At 36.9% G+C, this 17,968-nt stretch overlaps 1 protein-coding gene across 48 annotated transcripts in view; it reads right to left on the bottom strand.

Annotated features, from left to right (window-relative positions):
* Positions 1–17,968, bottom strand: part of NCOR1 (nuclear receptor corepressor 1) — a 151,702-nt gene that overhangs the window by 97,979 nt on the left and 35,755 nt on the right. For all 48 annotated transcript variants that reach the window (XM_072730425.1, XM_072730437.1, XM_072730429.1 and 45 more), the window contains exons 4-5: positions 11,655–11,847; positions 6,250–6,432 (exon numbers count right to left, since the gene is read on the bottom strand). In XM_072730425.1, the coding sequence (XP_072586526.1) occupies positions 6,250–6,432; positions 11,655–11,847 (376 nt within the window). The remainder of the gene's footprint in view (positions 1–6,249; positions 6,433–11,654; positions 11,848–17,968) is intronic.

Genomic DNA, 17,968 nt, shown 5'->3' with positions numbered 1-17,968 from the left:
CTTCTCGAGTATGACCAAAGTATTTTTATAAAAACTGATCATAAGGGGCGCCTGGATGGCTCCGTGCTTGAGCATCTGCCTTTGGCTCAGGTCATGATCCCTGGGTCCTGGGCTTGAGTCCTACATCAGGCTCCCTACAGGGAGCCTACTTCTCCGTCTGCCTGTGTCTCTGCCTCTCTTTCTGTGTCTCTCATGAATAAATAAATCTTAAAAAAAAATGCATAATCTAAGGCCACAAAGGGAAGTGACCTTCTACCATCATATGAAGCCAAAATTCAAGTACCAAAAATTTCAAAAGACTGAGTACTAAAGACCACACTCTGGCCACAATAAAATTAGAAATCAAATAGCCAAAAGTAATCAAGAAAAAATTATATACCTAAAAACTTGAAAACACTTTTAATTAATACAGGGGTCAAAAAAGAAACCATAATGGATAATAATAAGTATTGCAAATTAAAACTTACTAAAACTAGTACATGGAGAGAAGAAAAAAAGGGGGGGGAAAGGGTGAAGAAATTAATGTTAAAAAGTTATAAAAAGAGGGCAGCCCGGGTGGCTCAGCGGTTTAGCACCACCTTCAGCCCAGGGCCTGATTCTGGAAACAAGGGATCGAGTACCACCTCGGCTCCCTACATGGAGCCTGCTTCTCCCTCTGCCTGTGTCTCTGCCTCCTTCCCTCCCTCCCTCCCTCCCCTTCTCTCTCTCTCTGTCTCTATCTCTCATGAATAAATAAATAAAACTTTAAAAAAAAAAAAGTTACAAAATAGCAGAATAAAACCAAAGAAAGGAAATGAGAAGCAGAAACTTATGATATAGAATATATATATTCCAAAATATAAAGAGAAAAATTATACCCAAAAGAAATAGAACTTAGTTTTTTTAAGTTGAATTTTAAAAATCTTCACATACACAAAATACCAGTCAGATCCAGCTGATTTTACCAAGTTCTACCAAACACTCAGAGAACAAACGATTATAATCTTCCTCAAACTATTAGACTTTAGAAATGCTGACATTAGCATCATGTGTTACCAAACCAGACAAGAACAGCACAAAAAAAGAAAATTACAGGTTGATCACGCTCACAAGTAAAAACATACAAAAATCCCAAAGTAAATATTAACAAAGCAAGTCTAGCAATTTATAAAAAAATAGATAATATATCATTACTAAGGTTAAATCTAGAAATCCACAGGTTATTTAACACCAGAAAAAAAATTAGTGTCATTTATTATATTAATATATTAAAGGACAAAAATTATATAATCAGTAAATTTAGGCAGAAAAGCATTTGATAAAATTCAACATCTCTTTATGATTAAAACTCTTACTTATTAGCACACTAGAATGGAAGAGTTCTTTCCCAAACTGAGAAAGGATGTCTACAAAAACAGACACCATAATCAGTGATAAAAAGGAGAAGTATTCCTTTAAAAGCAGAAAAGACCAAGAATAATCACTTTCAACCTTCTATTGCAGTCCTAATCAGAGAATAAAGTAAGGAAGAGTAACAAAAAGGTTTAAGGACTGAAAAGGGAAAAAAAAAAAAAGAAAGAAAGAAAACTGGCTTAAAAAAAAAAAAACAAAACTATTGATATGATCATTACCTATAAAGAAAACCCAAAACAATCTACAAATAAGAAATTAGCATTAAAAGGATAATTTAGGGACATTGCTGGTCTACATTAAAAAAAAAAATCAAAAGCAACAGAAAATGTAATTTTTAAAAAGATATTAACAAGAGCATTAAAAACATAAAGTGGAGTTTAATTAAATGCAAGGCATATAGATTATTTATGAACAGAAAGAAATAAAACATGATAGACTTCATAAATAAATGGACAGATATACCACATTCATGGATTGGAAGACTCAATGTCATCAGGATTTCATCCTTCCCAAACTGATGTCTATATTTTATATGATTCCAATAAAAATTCCAGAAAGATGTTTTAGAGAATCAAAAAATTTGGTTCTAAAAGTTACATGAGACGGTAAGAAAATTATAAATAGCTAAAACATGCCTGTAGAAGTATGGCTTACCTTACTGGAAAAGAATTCTTATTATAAAGGGGTAGCATTTAGGAGAATACTATTGTATTTCTGCATGAATACCCCAAAAAGGGCAATAAATAAAAACACAAAACCCAGAAATCAATAGGTATATAAATGCAAATTTGAATTATATTAGAGCTAAAACTATAGAAACAGTTGGAAAAGGATGAACTTTGCAATTAATTATCCATAAGGGGCACCTGGGTGGCTCAGCGGTTGAGCATCTGCCTTCAGCTCAGGGCATGATCCCGGGATCAGGGATCAGGTCCCATATCAGGCTCCTTACAGGGAGCCTGGCTTCTCCCTCTGCCTGTATCTCTGCCTCTGTGTGTGTGTCATCAATCAATCAATCAATCTTTAAAAAAAAAAAAACATAGGAATAAATCTTTGTGGCCTTAGATTATGCAATAGTTTCTTGGATATGACACCAAAATCTCAAGCAATGAAAGAATATAAACCGTGCTTCATCACTATTAAAAACTTTTGGCCCTGGTGTGATTCAGTCCTACACGGCTATTCTCTATAACGGGAGTCTTTTCTCTCCGGCTGCCCTCTCTCCCACGCAAGACTCCTACCCCACAGAAGATTCAGTGGACTAGGAAATGAGCCCCATGAGGCCCCAGAAATATCTTTTCAGCTGTGAGGCCAACAAAGGTCAAAGAGTATCAGTGTAAAGTGGATAATGATGAAAATGAGCACCAGTTACGTTTAAGAATGGTCAGTCTGGGGACTGATGCCAAAGATAAACTGCATACTGTTAAAGCAGAGGCAATGAATTATAAAGGCAGTCCAACTTAAGTTAACACTGGCAATTTTGAAAACATCTGTATAGCAATGGTTTCCCTTGGGGGCTTTGAAATAACACCACCTGTGATCTAAATGTGGTTCAGGCCCTGTACATGTGGACAGTACCTAGCAGCTGTGGTGGAGGATGAAAAGTCAGAAGGTAAAGGTGTAAAACTCCACAGCATATCTGGAAAGTGATCGTCCCCTGTGACAGCAAGTTTCCACATTAAAAAAAGTGAAACTAGGGGGATCCCTGGGTGGCTCAGCGGTTTGGCGCCTGCCTTTGGCCCAGGGCGTGATTCTGGGGTCCCGGGATCAAGTCCCGCATCGGGCTCCCGGCATGGAGCCTGCTTCTCCTTCTGCCTGTGTCTCTGCCTCTCCCTCTCTCTCTGTGTGTGTCTATCATAAATAAATAAATCTTAAAAAAAAAAAAAAAAGTGAAACTGGCTGATGAGGAAGCTGAGAAAAAAGCTCCAGTAAAGAAACTGATCCTCGATACTCCAGCCAAAAAGGCACACACACACACATATCAAACCAGAATGGAAAAGATTCAAAACCATTAATTCCAAGATCAAAAGGTCACAAATCGTTATTTGAAGAAGAAGAAGAAGGAGGAGGAGGAGGAGGGGGAGGGGGAGGGGGAGGAGGAGGGGGAGGGGGAGGGGGAGGAGGAGGAGGAGGAGGAGGAGGAGTCCTAAAACAGCAAACATATCTATTTCTGTAGAAGACATTAAAGCAAAAATGCAAGCAAGTCTAGAAAAAGCACGCTGAACAGTCCTGGTAAATCAAGCCCAAAGATGGGGAGAGGAAAAAGAGAGACAAATATAGTCCATACTGAAAATCAACAATCTAGACGAAAGTCTTCTATTTTAATTTCAATCCCTGTTCCTGGTTTGCCACCCACCCACACCCCCCTTCCAGGCTGGAAGCAATCTCTCTTCTGATTTCCCAAAGCACTTTCATCTGACTGCTGTGATCCAGTGAACCTTATACTTTGCTCTGTTATTTGTGCATATGACTCACCTCTTTGATCATGTTTTAATTACCTTTGTATCACCCTCGTTGCTCAATAAATACTTACACGAATCAAGAGGGGAAAAAACCTTTTGTACACCAATGGGTACTATCAGGAAAGTAAAAAGACAACTCACAGAATGAGAGAAAATATCTGCAAATCACATGTCTGAGTGTCCAGAATACATAAAGAACTCTTACAATTCAGCCTTAAAAAGACAAATAATCCAGCTAAAAAATGAGGCCAGAATCTGGATATTTCTGTAAAGAAAAGATACAAAAGGCCAACAAGCACATGAAAAGACATTCACCTTTAAACATTAGGGAAATTAAAATCAAAACCACAATGAGATTCTGCTTCACATTTACTAGTATGGCTATCAAAAAAAAAAAAAAGTAGAAATACAGAAAGTGGAACCCTTCCTCATACACTGCTGGTGGAGTGTAAAATGGTGCAGCCACTATGGTCAACATTATCACAGTTTCGCCGGGACACCTGCACCCCAACGTTTATAGCAGCAATGTCCACAATAGCCAAACTGTGGAAGGAGCCTCAGTGTCCATCGAAAGATGAATGGATAAAAAAGATGTGGTCTATGTATACAATGGAATATTACTCAGCCATTAGAAATGACAAATACCCACCATCTGCCTCTACGTGGAGGGACCTGGAGGGTATTATGCTGAGTGAAATAAGTCAATCGGAAAAGGACAAACATATATGGTCTCATTCATTTGGGGAATATAAAAATTAGTGAAAGGGAATAAAGGGAAAGGAGAGAAAATATCAGTGAGGGTAACAAAGCATGAGAGACACCTAACTCTGGGAAATGAACAAGGGTTAGTGGAAGGGGAGGTGGGTAGACGGTTGGGGTGACTGGGTGATGGGCACTGAGGGGGGCACTTGGTGGGATGAGCACTGGGTGTTATGCTCTATGTTGGTAAATCAAACTCCAAAAAAAAAAAAAACCCACATTATGTAACACACACACACACACACACACACACACACACACACACACACAAAAAAAAAAACATTATCACAGTTTCTCAAAAATTTTTACCATACAACCCAGCAATTTCACTCCTGGGTATATATACAAGAGAACTGAAAAAAATATGGCCACATAAAAAGACTAGTACATGAATATCATAGCAGCATTTCTCATAACAAACAAAAACAGCCAAAAAGTGAACGCAACCCAACTGCCTATCACCTGATGATTGAACAATACACAGAATATCCATGAAGCAGAATTTTATTCAGCCATAAAAGGGAGTGAAGTGCTGATGTAAGATATAATATAGGTGAATCTTAAAAATGTGCTAAATGAAAGAAGCAAGACAGAAAAAGTCACAAATTATATGATTCTATTTACCTGAAACGTCCAGATAAAAATCTACATAGATACAGAACAGACTAGTGGCTGCCAGGGACCAGGGAGAGAGGGAATAGAGAGTAATTGCTAACAGATTTATGGTTTCTTTTTAAAGTGATAAAAATGTTCTGGAATTACATAGTGGTGATAGCTGCACAACTTTATGAATATATTAAAAGCCATGAAAATTGTATACTTTCAAAGGATGAATATTATTGTATGTGAATTTTTAATTTGAATACATTTTTTTTTTAAATCCTCCCTCCTCTCATCCCCAAAAAGCAAAATTACAAGCCACAAATTAGGAGATATCTGCCTTACACATAACTGACAAGAGATTTTAGGAAATACTAAAATTAAGAAAATGGCAAAATAACAAACCACAGTAGGAACACCAATAACCCATAAATAAACGAAAATAAGCTCTCATTCCTAAAAAAGGAAATGCAAATTAAAACCTCAGTGAGAGCTATTTCACATCCAGTTGAAAAAAAAATTATCAGGTGAAGATGAGCATATGCACAAACCAGAACTTTTACATGTTGCCAGTGGGAATGTAAAATGGTACTGCGATTTTAGCTATTTGCTAAATAATTAGGTACCATATTTTGGTATCATCTAACACCCTCAAAGATGTGCATACTCTCAAGTCAAGCAATGCCATTCCTATGCATGTACCCTAGAAAATCTGTTTACACTTGAACCAAAAAACAGCACCTTTGTATGAAACAGCAACAAACAATAAACAACCCATCCAGTAAGATCAAAAATAGAATGGACAAACAAGTTTTGTTATCTATATAATCAGACAATACAGCAGGGGAAATGAGTGGATGCAGCTAAGGAAACTAAGAGCCAAAAAAAAAAAAAAAAAAAAAACAAGTAAAAGAATATACAATGCATGATTCTATTTACATAAAGTTGAAAAACAAGGGAAATTTGACATTATCTTCTTTAGAAAAACATACATTCTTAGAATATCAATAAAATACCAGTAAAATCAGACACTTACTTGTTTCTTTTTCAGTTTAAGGATCTGCTGTTCTACTTTTGCAATTTCTCGATCTACACGATCCATACTCTGTATTAACTCTTCCTTTGAAAGTTTTGAAGGTGAAGCATTTTGATCATCTCCACATGGTTGCCCAGAGATTGGAGAGGATGGAGCTTCATGTTTGCCTCCAAATGCTGGATCCTTTAGAGGAGAAAATCAATAATTTATTCCTCACTAATAGCCAGTATATGTCAAGATTCTAACTGAAATAGTCCATTTTAAAACATAGCAGAGATATATATGCTATGTCTCTGATATCCACTAGTAGCAATTCTCATACATGCACACAACGCGACATGCCCCACTGATGTTTATACCACTTTCATAGTGTAGATATATCATTCACTATTTTGAATATCCTAAAAGCTATATAGAATGAGGTGGCTAAGCAGCCAAACAGCTTTAGTGTAACACCAGTGAAACTATAAGGAATATCTGGGGGAAATAATAATGCAACCACGACAAAGGAAGATATCAATTTCTTAACCAGTTCCTTACAAAGGTTCTTCCAAAGGTCTGAACTGGTTGGCTGGGAAAATTATGAACTCCATGTAAAATCTGCATGCCCACCCAACTTAACAGCCATGATATGGCCAAGAGTTCCTAACAAAAAGTTTTCAGGCTTTCCAAGGGCCAATAATCAGATACAGTAATGACCTAGGAACTTCTGTTGCTACTATCACCTAGGCCTATCCCTTTAAGGGCAACTAAGCCTGTCACACTATGGCATATATAAGATCTCTTAAGCCAAATAGGTAATCCATTCCACCTCCAAATTCCTAGAAAATTACAGCAGAATGAAACCACCCCCCACCCAAAATCTACCACCCTATCAAAACACACACACACAGTCTATTAATTTCCAGTCTAAGGTGAAGATATAAGCAATACTGTAAAGCAGATGAATTTTCGATTAAGGTACTAGTTTTCTTCAGGCTATGAGAAGCTTAGAGTGAGCATAGTTCAGAGGACCATTGAGCCCTAAATATATTAAATAACAACTAAGTAACTGAGAAATCAGTAGTTCTAGCCAAGAATGCACATAACTATACCTGGATACTTGTTCCAAAATACCTTGAAACAGAGATTTCAGCTAAAACGTGTATTCCTAAAAAATCTCGTATTCTCTAACAGTATATGCTAAATATAAGACTTCTAGGGAAAAGAGGATTATGGCTATTACTTAAAACCTGTACAACTGTGTAAGTAGAGCATTAACAAAAACAGTAACAATTCTAATAGAGTAATTCTAATAGTTGAAGCTTCGGTATCATTTACAATCAGCCTACAGTCAATCTTTGCTAGCTTTATGCCCAGTTGTCCATGCTTCTGTTGTTAAGATGCAAATCCTTGAAATCATTTGCTTCCAGTAGAAAACAGTATTTTTCATCAAAATAAAAAATCCAGTTAATCAAAATTTAAAAATCCAAAAATCCAAGGATACAACATCTTTATCAACTTTAAAAAAAAAAAAACAAAAACAGGAGATAATATCTTTAGAATTTCTTTTTGACACTTGAATCTCCACTAGTTAGCTTAATCAGTGAAAAGCAGAGCAGTTCTTGAATGCACTAATTTCCAAATCTTCTTAAGATCTTCAGACATCATGAAGGCTACTTCTTTTGATTATGAGACAGCTTGATCCTGAGTTTTAAAATATTAATATGCAGGAAAAAAATCACTTATGAACCACCACCAAGACTTCCATGTCACATGAATACATTCTCCTACCATATGCATATGAGTTCATTTGTGTTATAGAACATCTGTAATAGCAAAACAGATTATATTTCAATTCTGCAGATTTTGAAAATGATCCTCAGGTGATCTGATGCATGCCCTAAGAACTATTACAAAGCAATATTTTCCACTGGTCTCCATTCTAGTTAATTTATCAAAAAACCAATTCCTTGAATGACAAGCACTAGACAGAGAGGTGAACAAAACAGATATGATGCTCACCCTCGTGGAGTTTATAATCTTGGGCTGGAACACAAGCTATATTAGAAAAGAGATTTCTACCTCATATATCACAATAAAAGCCAAATAACAGCAAATACTTACATAAGACTTATTAGCAAATCACAAGGTGCCTCCAACAAACAAAAAAGGGTATTTATGTATCTTAGGCTCAGAAAAGCCAATAGCAAAAGATATTAAAAAAAAAAAAAGAAAAGAAAAAGGGAATCCCTGGGTGGCTCAGCGGTTTAGCACGTGCCTTCCGCCCAGGGCGTGATCCTGGAGTCCTGGCATCGAGTCCCATGTCAGGCTCCCTGCATGGAGCCTGCTTCTCCCTCTGCCTGTGCCTCTGCCCCTCTCTCTGTGCCTTTCATGAATAAATAAATAAAATCTTAAAAAAAAAAAAAAACTGACGGATTAAAATAAAGACAATTTTCTATTTATCGAGATAGTAATAACAAATTTAAAAGGCAAATGAAAAAGATCATTTCCAAAATGTGAACTCTACAATTTAATATAAAATCAAAAAATGGGGATCTCTGGGTGGCTTAGCAGTTTAGCACCAGCATTCAGCCCAGGGCATGATCCGAGAAGCCTGGGATGGAGTCCCACATCAGGCTCCCTGCATGGAGCCTGCTTCTCCCTCTGCCTATGTCTCTGCCTCTCTCTCTGTGTCTCTCATGAATAAATAAAATCTTTTAAAAAATAAAATAAAATAAAAAACATACAAACAGAAAAATGAACAGATCTTTTTTCTCTACTATCAAATGGATGTACTATGGATGTACTTTGATCCAACATGTCACATTTTAATGAATGAGACTTTAAGATCCCTTTCTGCTAAAATATTCTACAGCTATAAATAACATTTATAGCAATTTATTCAGCCTTGGAAGAAGACTTTTATTCACTGTATTTTTTTTTTAATGCTGTAAAACATTTCTTATAAACCCACAGGTTATAATGCATATATTTCACACAGTGAGGCAGGCCTCAAAAATCCCAGAAGTTGAGCTCATTTCTAGTGGATTACAAAAAAGCTTTTCCCCCACCTAATCTATTATTTTGCAAATTTTCAAATTTACCTAAAAGTTAAAAGAATAGCATAGCGAATAAGCATTTATCCTTTATCCTTCACTGGTTAACATTTTGCTATTTTTGCATTCTCTCTATATGCACACACCTACTTTTTTTTTTTTTTTAAATAAACTGCAGACATATTCACTATCTTTTACTTTTTTAAGTAGGCTCCTCGTCCAACATGAAGCTTTAACTCCCAAACCTGAGATCAAGACCTGAACTAAGGTCAAGAGTCCAACACTTAACCAACTGAGCAACCCAAGCACCCCTATATTCACTCTATTTTATTTATTTATTGAGGGGGTGGTGGGAGGGTAGAGGGAACGGAGAGAATCTTAAGCAGGCTCCACACTCAGTGTAGAGCCCGACTCAGGGCTTGATCTCATGACCCTGAGATCATGACATGAGCCAAAATCAGGAGTTGAATGCTCAACTGACTGAGCCCTCTGGTGCCCCTATATTCACTATTTTTTTTAAGACTTTACTTATTCACAAAAGACACAGAGAGAAGGCAGAGACATAGGCAGAGGGAGAAGCAGGCTCCTAGCAGGGAGCCTGATGTGGAACTCGATCCTGGGGCCCCCAGGATCCTGCCTTGAGCCTATCTTTTAAATCACTTTTCATTGCATAAAAACTCGAAGAAAACGTGTGAGTACTTACTTATCTGATCTCATGCTGGAAAAGCCATCAGCCACAAAGGTAAATAAACATTATGGGAAAAAGATTTGCTATCGAAAAGGGGGGAAAGGCAAGGATAGTAAAAGTGTTAACCCTGTACTGTTAAAAGAGTATCAAGGAAATACTTTATTATTTCTAAAACAAGTATTTATTCAGTACCTACTAAGTGCCAGGTACTTCCTAATCTGCATATTTAATGATAAACAAAATACACAGTTTAAAAAAAAGATAAACTAAGCAACTATAAAATAAAGGCATAATCCACAAACATGCATTTCACAAAAGGCAAGTAATAATAAACACAAGAAGAGGTATGATCTTAATAGAACCTTCTCATAAATTCACAATACATATTGTTTAAAATGTCACAAAAAATAGTTACATATAAAGTAGTTCTTTCCAACATAATAGAGCTACAGGTCAAACTCTGGAGAGAAACCAAATGTCCTGGAAAAAGATATGGCATGGAATGCCTGGGTAGCTCAGTAGGGTTAAGTGTCTGCCTTGGGCTCAGGTCATGATCCTGGGGTCCTGGGATCAAGCCCCGTATCAGGCTCCTTACTCAGCGGGAAGTCTGCTCCTCTCTCTCCCTCCGACCTTTCCCCCTGCTCTACTCTGGCTGGTGCTCTCTTTCTCTCTCTCTCAAATCAGTACGTTAGAAAATCTTTAAAAAAAAAAAATGAAGAAGATGCGGCATGTATATATAACAGAATATTACTCAGCCATCAAAAAATGAAATCTTGCCATTTGCTTTGGTGTGGATAGAGCTGGAAGTTATTACGCTAAGTGAAATAAGCCAGTCAGAGCAAGGCAAATACCACAGGTCTGTACTCATATGTGGAATTTAGGAAAGAAAACAGATGAAAGTATGGGAAGGGGAAAAAGAAAAAAGCAGAGCAGGAAAGAAGCCATAAGGGATAATTAAGGATAGAGAACAAACTGAGGGCTGATGGAGCAAGGTGGGTGGGGGATGGGCAGATGGGTAATGGGGATTAAGAAGGGTGACGTTCACCTGTTGTGATGAGCACCTGTTGTTGTATATAAGTAACAAATCAGGGAATTCTATTCCAGAAACCAATATTGTACTACATGTTAACTAAAATGTAAATTAAAAAAACAACAACAAAAAAAAAACTTCAGGCAATGTTTTTCCTCTGTATTTTCAAGTTTTCCAAAGAAACAATTTAAAAAATTTTTAAATTCGAAAAACATTTATTTAAGTATTTTTTATTTTTAAAAATTTCTCTATAAAAATTACAAGCACAATAATTGCAACTAAATTCAAAGGTATTATTTTAAATTTAATTTAAATTTAACAAAACTGTAGTTGTCTTGAAAACCACTGACCACATTTTTACAGCCCAGCGAGCCAGTACAAAATGCTTGAGAGTTATTCAATAGCAATTTTTCTTTATAGCAGGCCTCAGATTGTTTTCATTTACCAAAAAGTCAAAAGTACTGACTTTAGAAGTCTGGAGCACTAAGTTTGTGGTTTTCAGTTTTGTTTAACAAAATTTTTACTTTCCCATAGCACTAACTTTTAGAGCCTGGCATAATCAGACTTTCTATTAGGTGCTGTGCCTGAATGTGGCTGAATAAACATTACAGACCGACAACTCCACAGGGGTAAGAGATCAAATATTTACCTTCTTAGCATCTGCAGAAGACCTCAACCCTTCTGGCAGTGTGTGTACTACAGGTAAGACTGCAGCACTAACACGTTGGAAATGGGGATCAGAAACCTGCTCCAGACGTGGTCGCTTGGATTCCAGGGAATCATGATCCACGGGGGAAGGCCCTGGGTGAAACTGTTCATATCCAGTTCTCCTTTCTTGAGGCCTAACACATAAAAAGAAAAGAAACACTTGAAAATTGCAAGATGATGTACAACTTCCTGCTAACATGCCTGGTTGGACTTCGAAATAAATGAGAAAAATCATGCTTATTTTTAAAGTGAATCCCTGCCTCGCTTCCCTACCCTGGAAGAAAAATATATACAAAGTGCTATTAAACTTCTAATTCTAACAGAAAGAAGTTTCTTCAGGGGAGATGGGAGCGGTGGTAGTAATGTCAAAGACATAACAAAAGATTTCAATTTGCAGAAAATTTAAAGTTGATGAGAAATATCCCTAAAATACTATTTCTAAATCTGTGCCATTATAATTGAATTTTGTATGATCTAAACCAGAAAATTCATCATTTTGTACCAATAATAAAAACAAGCAGGAAAAACAAATCTCCCAGCAACTGTAAATGGAAACATAAATGACTTGAATTGTGAGGTATTAAGACTTAAAGACGAGTCTCGAGTGGAAATGTAACACTGCTTTGAAATTCTGACCCCTAAAATACGTATTCTGTCTGGTTTCTGCAAGTATGTAAGTGTCTTGAAAGTCAGGAATCTATCTTTGATTCCTTCACATGATGTACTGGACAGAGTACTGCATGTGGGTGTTCATTAATTTCACTTTCCCTTTCCTACCAAAGTATTTACAGAAGCAACATTTTACTTTGAGGCCAGACTTTAAACAAACGTTTCACAAAACATTTCTCAATGAAAAGGATAATCACTGGGTTTTTAAATTTTTTTTTTTTAAGTTTTGTTTTTTGAGAGAGAGGCGGGGGAAGGGGGGCAGGGGAGGGTGTGTAGAGAGAGAGGGAGAGACAGAATCCCAAGCAGGTTCCACACCCAGCATGAAACCTGAGGTAGGACTCAATCCCACAACCCCAAGACCATGACCAGAGCCAGAATCAAGAGTCAGCTGCCCAACTGACTGAGCTACCCAGGGTCTCCTTTTTAAAAGAAATGATGAAATAAACCCTCGGGCTTATAAAATTATTATATTTCATATATATTGTATAATACATATTTAATATGTAACATATTATATATAATTATATTTTACATACATATTTATTATATATTATTATATTTCAAAAGTCTGGAGTGCCTGGGTGGCTGAGTCAGTTAAGCATCTGTCTTCAAAGCTCAGATCATGATCCCAGGGTTCTAGTATCAAGCCCTGCATCAGGCTTCCTGCTCAGGGAGGAGTCTGCTTTTCCTTCTCCCTCTGCCTCTCCTCACTGCTTGTGCTCTTTCTCTTTCTCAAATAAATAAATAAAATCTAAAAAAAAAAAAAAAATCTGAAATCTCATTCAAGACATAAATCCCATTATCTTACAAGTCACAATGATGTCACAAAAAATAGTAGAGTAGAAATCCTTAGGAAAAAGATAAGGATGGCTGCTTTTGCCACTTGCATTCAATATAGTATTCAGAGTTCTTGTCAGAACATTTGGCAAGAAAAAGAAATAAAAGGCCTTCAAATAAAAATCTGAAAGGAAGATATAAAGTATTTCTATTGAGATGACATGATCTCATATGTAGAAAAATCTAAAGAATCCACCAAAAAAACCTAGAGCTCATAAATGAATAAAGCAAAACTGGAGGATACAAATTCAACGCACAAAAAAATCAGTTATCTATATATCAGCAATGAACAATCTGAAAATGAAATAAACATTTCATTTATAACAGCATCCAAAAGAATAAAAGTTAGGAATAAATTTGAAGAAGGAGGTCCAAAACTTACACACTGAAAACCACAAAACATTGCTGAAGAGATTAAGGAAAACTTAAATAAATACTAAGATATCTCATGCTTATGTACTAAAAGCCTTAGTACCATTAAGATGACAATACTACTCAAGCTATCTACAGATTCAATGTAATCTCTATCAAAATCCCAGTGGCGTTTTTTTGAGAAATACAAAAACCCGCTATAAAGTTCATATGGAAATTCAAAGGACCCCAAATAGCCAAAACAATCTGGGAAGAGAAATACAAAGTTAGAAGAACTCATACTGCCCCATTTCAAAACTTACTACAAAGCTACAGTAACCAAGAGTGTAGTACTGACATATGGACAGACATACAGACCAAAGGAATAGAACTGAAAGCCCAGAAATATACCCTCACATCTATCATTAGTTGACTTTTAACAAGTGTGCCAAGACTATTCAATGGGAGGAAAGAACCATCTCTTCAACATATGGTGCTGGGGAAACTAGATATACTCATGCAAAAGAAAGAGGCTGGACCACCTGTAAAAATTAACTTAAAATAGATTTTAGATTTCAAAGGTTAAGACCCAAAACTAAAAAATCCTCAAAAAAAACTTAGGGAGAAATCTTCCTGACCTTGGATCTCACAACGAATTCTTGTATATCATACCAAAAGCCCAGGCAGCAACACCACCACCACCACCAAAATAAAACAGATAAATTGGACTTCATCAACATTTCAAACTTTTTTTTTTAACATTTCAAACTTTTATACACAGAGAGTGACAAGAGTGACAAGAAAATCTACAAGAAATGGGAGAAGCTATTTGCAAATCATGTATTTGATAAGATTTTTTTTTTAAGATTTTATTTATTTGAGAGAGAGAGAGAGCACATGAATGGGGCGAGGAGCAGAGGGACAGGGCAAGGCAGACTCCCTGCTGAGAGAGGAGTCCAATGTGGGGCTCAATCCCAGGGACCCTGGGATTATGACCTGAGCTGATGCAAGATGCTTAACTGACTGAGCCATCCAGGCCCTGCTCATAAGCTTTTAATATCCAGAATACACGGAACTCCTTCCCACAATGAACAATAAAAAGATAACCCCCTCAAAAAAAAAGAAAGAAAAATGGACAAAGGATTTAAAAGACGTTTACCCAAAGATATACAAATGGCCAACAAACATATGAAAAGATGTTCAACATCATTCATCATTATGGGAACACAAATCAAAACCACAATGAGGTACCATTTAATACCCAACAGAGTGGCCTAACTTGTTTAAAAAGGCAGGGTATGGGGGAGGGGCATGGAGAATAACAATTGTTTACAAAGATATGGAAAAATTGGAACCTCATGTGCTACCACTAGGAAAGTAAAGCTATACAGCCACTCTGGAAAAATTTTGCAGTTCTTCAAAAAGCTAAACATAGAATTACCATATGACACAGCAATTCCACCTGGATATATAAGGCATATATCCTAAAGTACTGAAAACAGGAACTCTGATACAAAGGTATTAAAAATGGACTCAAACAGACACTTGTACACCAAAGTTCAAAGCAACATTATTCACAACAGCCAAAATGAAACAACACCTGTCAACCAGATAAACAAAATGTGGTATATACATCCAGTGGACAATTATTTTGCCACAAAAAGGAGTAAAGTTCTGACACATGCTACAATATGGATATACCTTAAAAACATTATGCTAAGGAGCCCGGGTGGCTCAGCAGTTTAGCACCGCCTTCGGCCCAGAGTGTGATCCTGGAGACCAGGATCAAGTCCCACGTGAGGCTCCCTGCATGGAGCCTGCTTCTCCCTCTGCCTGTGTCTCTGCCTCTCTCTGTGTGTTTCTCTCATAAATAAAATCTTTAAAAAAAAAATTATGCTAAGTGAAATAAGCCAGACACAAAAGGACAATTACTGTAAGACTCCATTTATAGGAAATAATTAGAATAGGCAAATTCATTGAAAATGAAAGTGGATTAGAGGTTACCAGGGACTGGGAGAAGTGGGGGAGGGAAAATTATTGCCTAACGGGAACAGAGTTTTCTCTGGGGTAATGAAAAGTCACGGAAATAGTGGCTTGGTTGCACAACATAAATGCACTTAATGCCACTAAACTGGTGCATTCAAAAATGGTTAAAATGGTAACTTTATGTTACATGTATTTTAACGCAATAAAAAAATTAACACCACAAATTAATTCTTAGAAACATTATTAATAAAGATTAGCCTAGAAAATAAAGAGATCTGAAATGCTAATACCAAATTTTATATTCGAAGGTTACTACTACTTGAAAGGATGATTTATACTTTTTCACCAGTTAGTCTTTTCCATTCACTCAACTCACTGGACTCTGACTTAATCCCCCATCGTTTCATCGTATTACAAGAGGTCACTCACCAAAGTCAGCAATGACCTCCTAATACTGAAAGTAAAGGAATATTTTTAGACATATCCTGACCTGTCTGCTACTTTTTATCCTTTACTTACTCCTTCCTTCCTGAAACTCTTCCACCTCTTGGTTTCCAGGACACTGTCTTCCCTGCTTGTCATAGTCTGAAGTCTGCTGGGGCATACACAATGGTTCTCCTCAGAGGATCCAAGCACAGATCATTTTAAAGATTATCAGTTTCCAGGGATCCTGAGATTCCTTACATTGTCTTTACTTACACAGACCCACTAGGTAATGAACCTACACCTCTACTCCTCTGCTTCTTCCACAGCCGGCCTTCTCTCATTGTGCACACACAAAAAGCTTACAGCTCACCCTCCTTGGACCTTACACTGGACACCGTCCGTCAAGTGTCAATCCCTCCAGGGCTGCAAAGAAACAAACCCTTTTGCAAGCTAACAGTTCCCAAATGTTTGCCTTCAATAAAACTGAAGAACTTAAGTTGCTAAATAACATCTTCATCTTAGATAAATAAGTGATTTAGGATATATGCCTCATAAGAAATTATTTTTGTGAATAAGATTTCTTGGTACCTTCAACAGGCTAACAAATAAGAATAGAGTACATGCCGCTTTCATTCTGTCAATAAGTAATAATTTGAAAACAGCCCTGTCTATCTCATTAAAGCATGGATGCATTTCCATGAAATTTTACTTGTATTTGATAAATGTTTCTCATTTTCTTAAATGATTGCTTTTTTGATCAATCTTGTAATGACAACCATATTTCAATAAAGAAGTTTTTTACACAGATCATCTTTTAGAAACAGATACTTTTACATATTTTTGTGGTTAAATAGAAGACAGGTTGACCAATAAATAAATAATCAAACAAATCACATTACGATAAATTTTGTGGAAAAAGAATGAACATATGAATTCCAAGGAAAAAAGGAATAAAAAAAAGAAGTTCTGTTAAAGTCAAGTTTGTTCATGCATAGTATTTTTTTTTTAATTTTTTAAATTTATTTATGATAGTCACACAGAGAGAGACAGAGAGAGGCAGAGACATAGGCAGAGGGAGAAGCAGGCTCCATGCACCGAGAGCCCGACGTGGGATTCGATCCCGGGTCTCCAGGATCGCGCCCTGGGCCAAAGGCAGGCGCTAAACCGCTGCGCCACCCAGGGATCCCCATAGTATCATTTTAAGTGGATGACGGTACCAAACCACTATGGTATTTCAATTCCATCACGTAATTTTTAAAATGTATTGCTGCAGTTTTGCTTTCAGATGTCAATACTTTCAATATGACAAATTATATTCATCTTTTACGACCTATGAAAAATTTTAGATGTCAACTTAAAAATGTACAATACAGCTTTTCACAATTCTTTTGAGAAATATCCAAGTAACAAGTTTGAAGACCACTATTTCAAAATCATTTTCCTTTCTCTCTCTCCTTCAGAGACTTCCACCTCATGGTACTTTTAGATGTCAGGGACCCTCTGCGCTCATCTTAAACTCTGGCCCTTCTCATTTTCCACCCTCTCTGGATCACATGTACCCACCTGGATCCTCCCCTGAGGAATGTTAGATACACCTCCACTTGGATGTTTCCACAGGTACCTCAAACTTAACTCATACCAAACTCAAGTTGTCTTAACCTTATTGCTCTTCCCTTGATCTTTATCCCAGAGTCATGGCAATGGAACCAAGCTAGAAACCTAAGAATTATCCAGGTCTCCTCTCTCGCCTTTGCCAACTGCTAGGACTTGGTGGCCTCACCTAACAGACTCCAGCCTGTTTCATCTCAAACCTCTTTTCACCGCCCTACCTTATGCCCACATGCTCTCTCTTTCAGGTCTCTCACATGTTCCCTCTGCTTCTAGTCTAACCACCTCAAATTCATCCCCCACAAAACAGCCAGAGCTCATCTATCAGAAACAAGCATCCAGCATGAGGCTAACGGCCCAGAACCTCAATACAGCACT

Source organism: Vulpes vulpes, chromosome 12, assembly GCF_048418805.1.
Source record: "Vulpes vulpes isolate BD-2025 chromosome 12, VulVul3, whole genome shotgun sequence".
Lineage (NCBI taxonomy): Eukaryota > Metazoa > Chordata > Mammalia > Carnivora > Canidae > Vulpes > Vulpes vulpes.
Note: the sequence above shows the minus strand (reverse complement) of the source record. Positions and strands in the feature narration are given on the sequence as shown.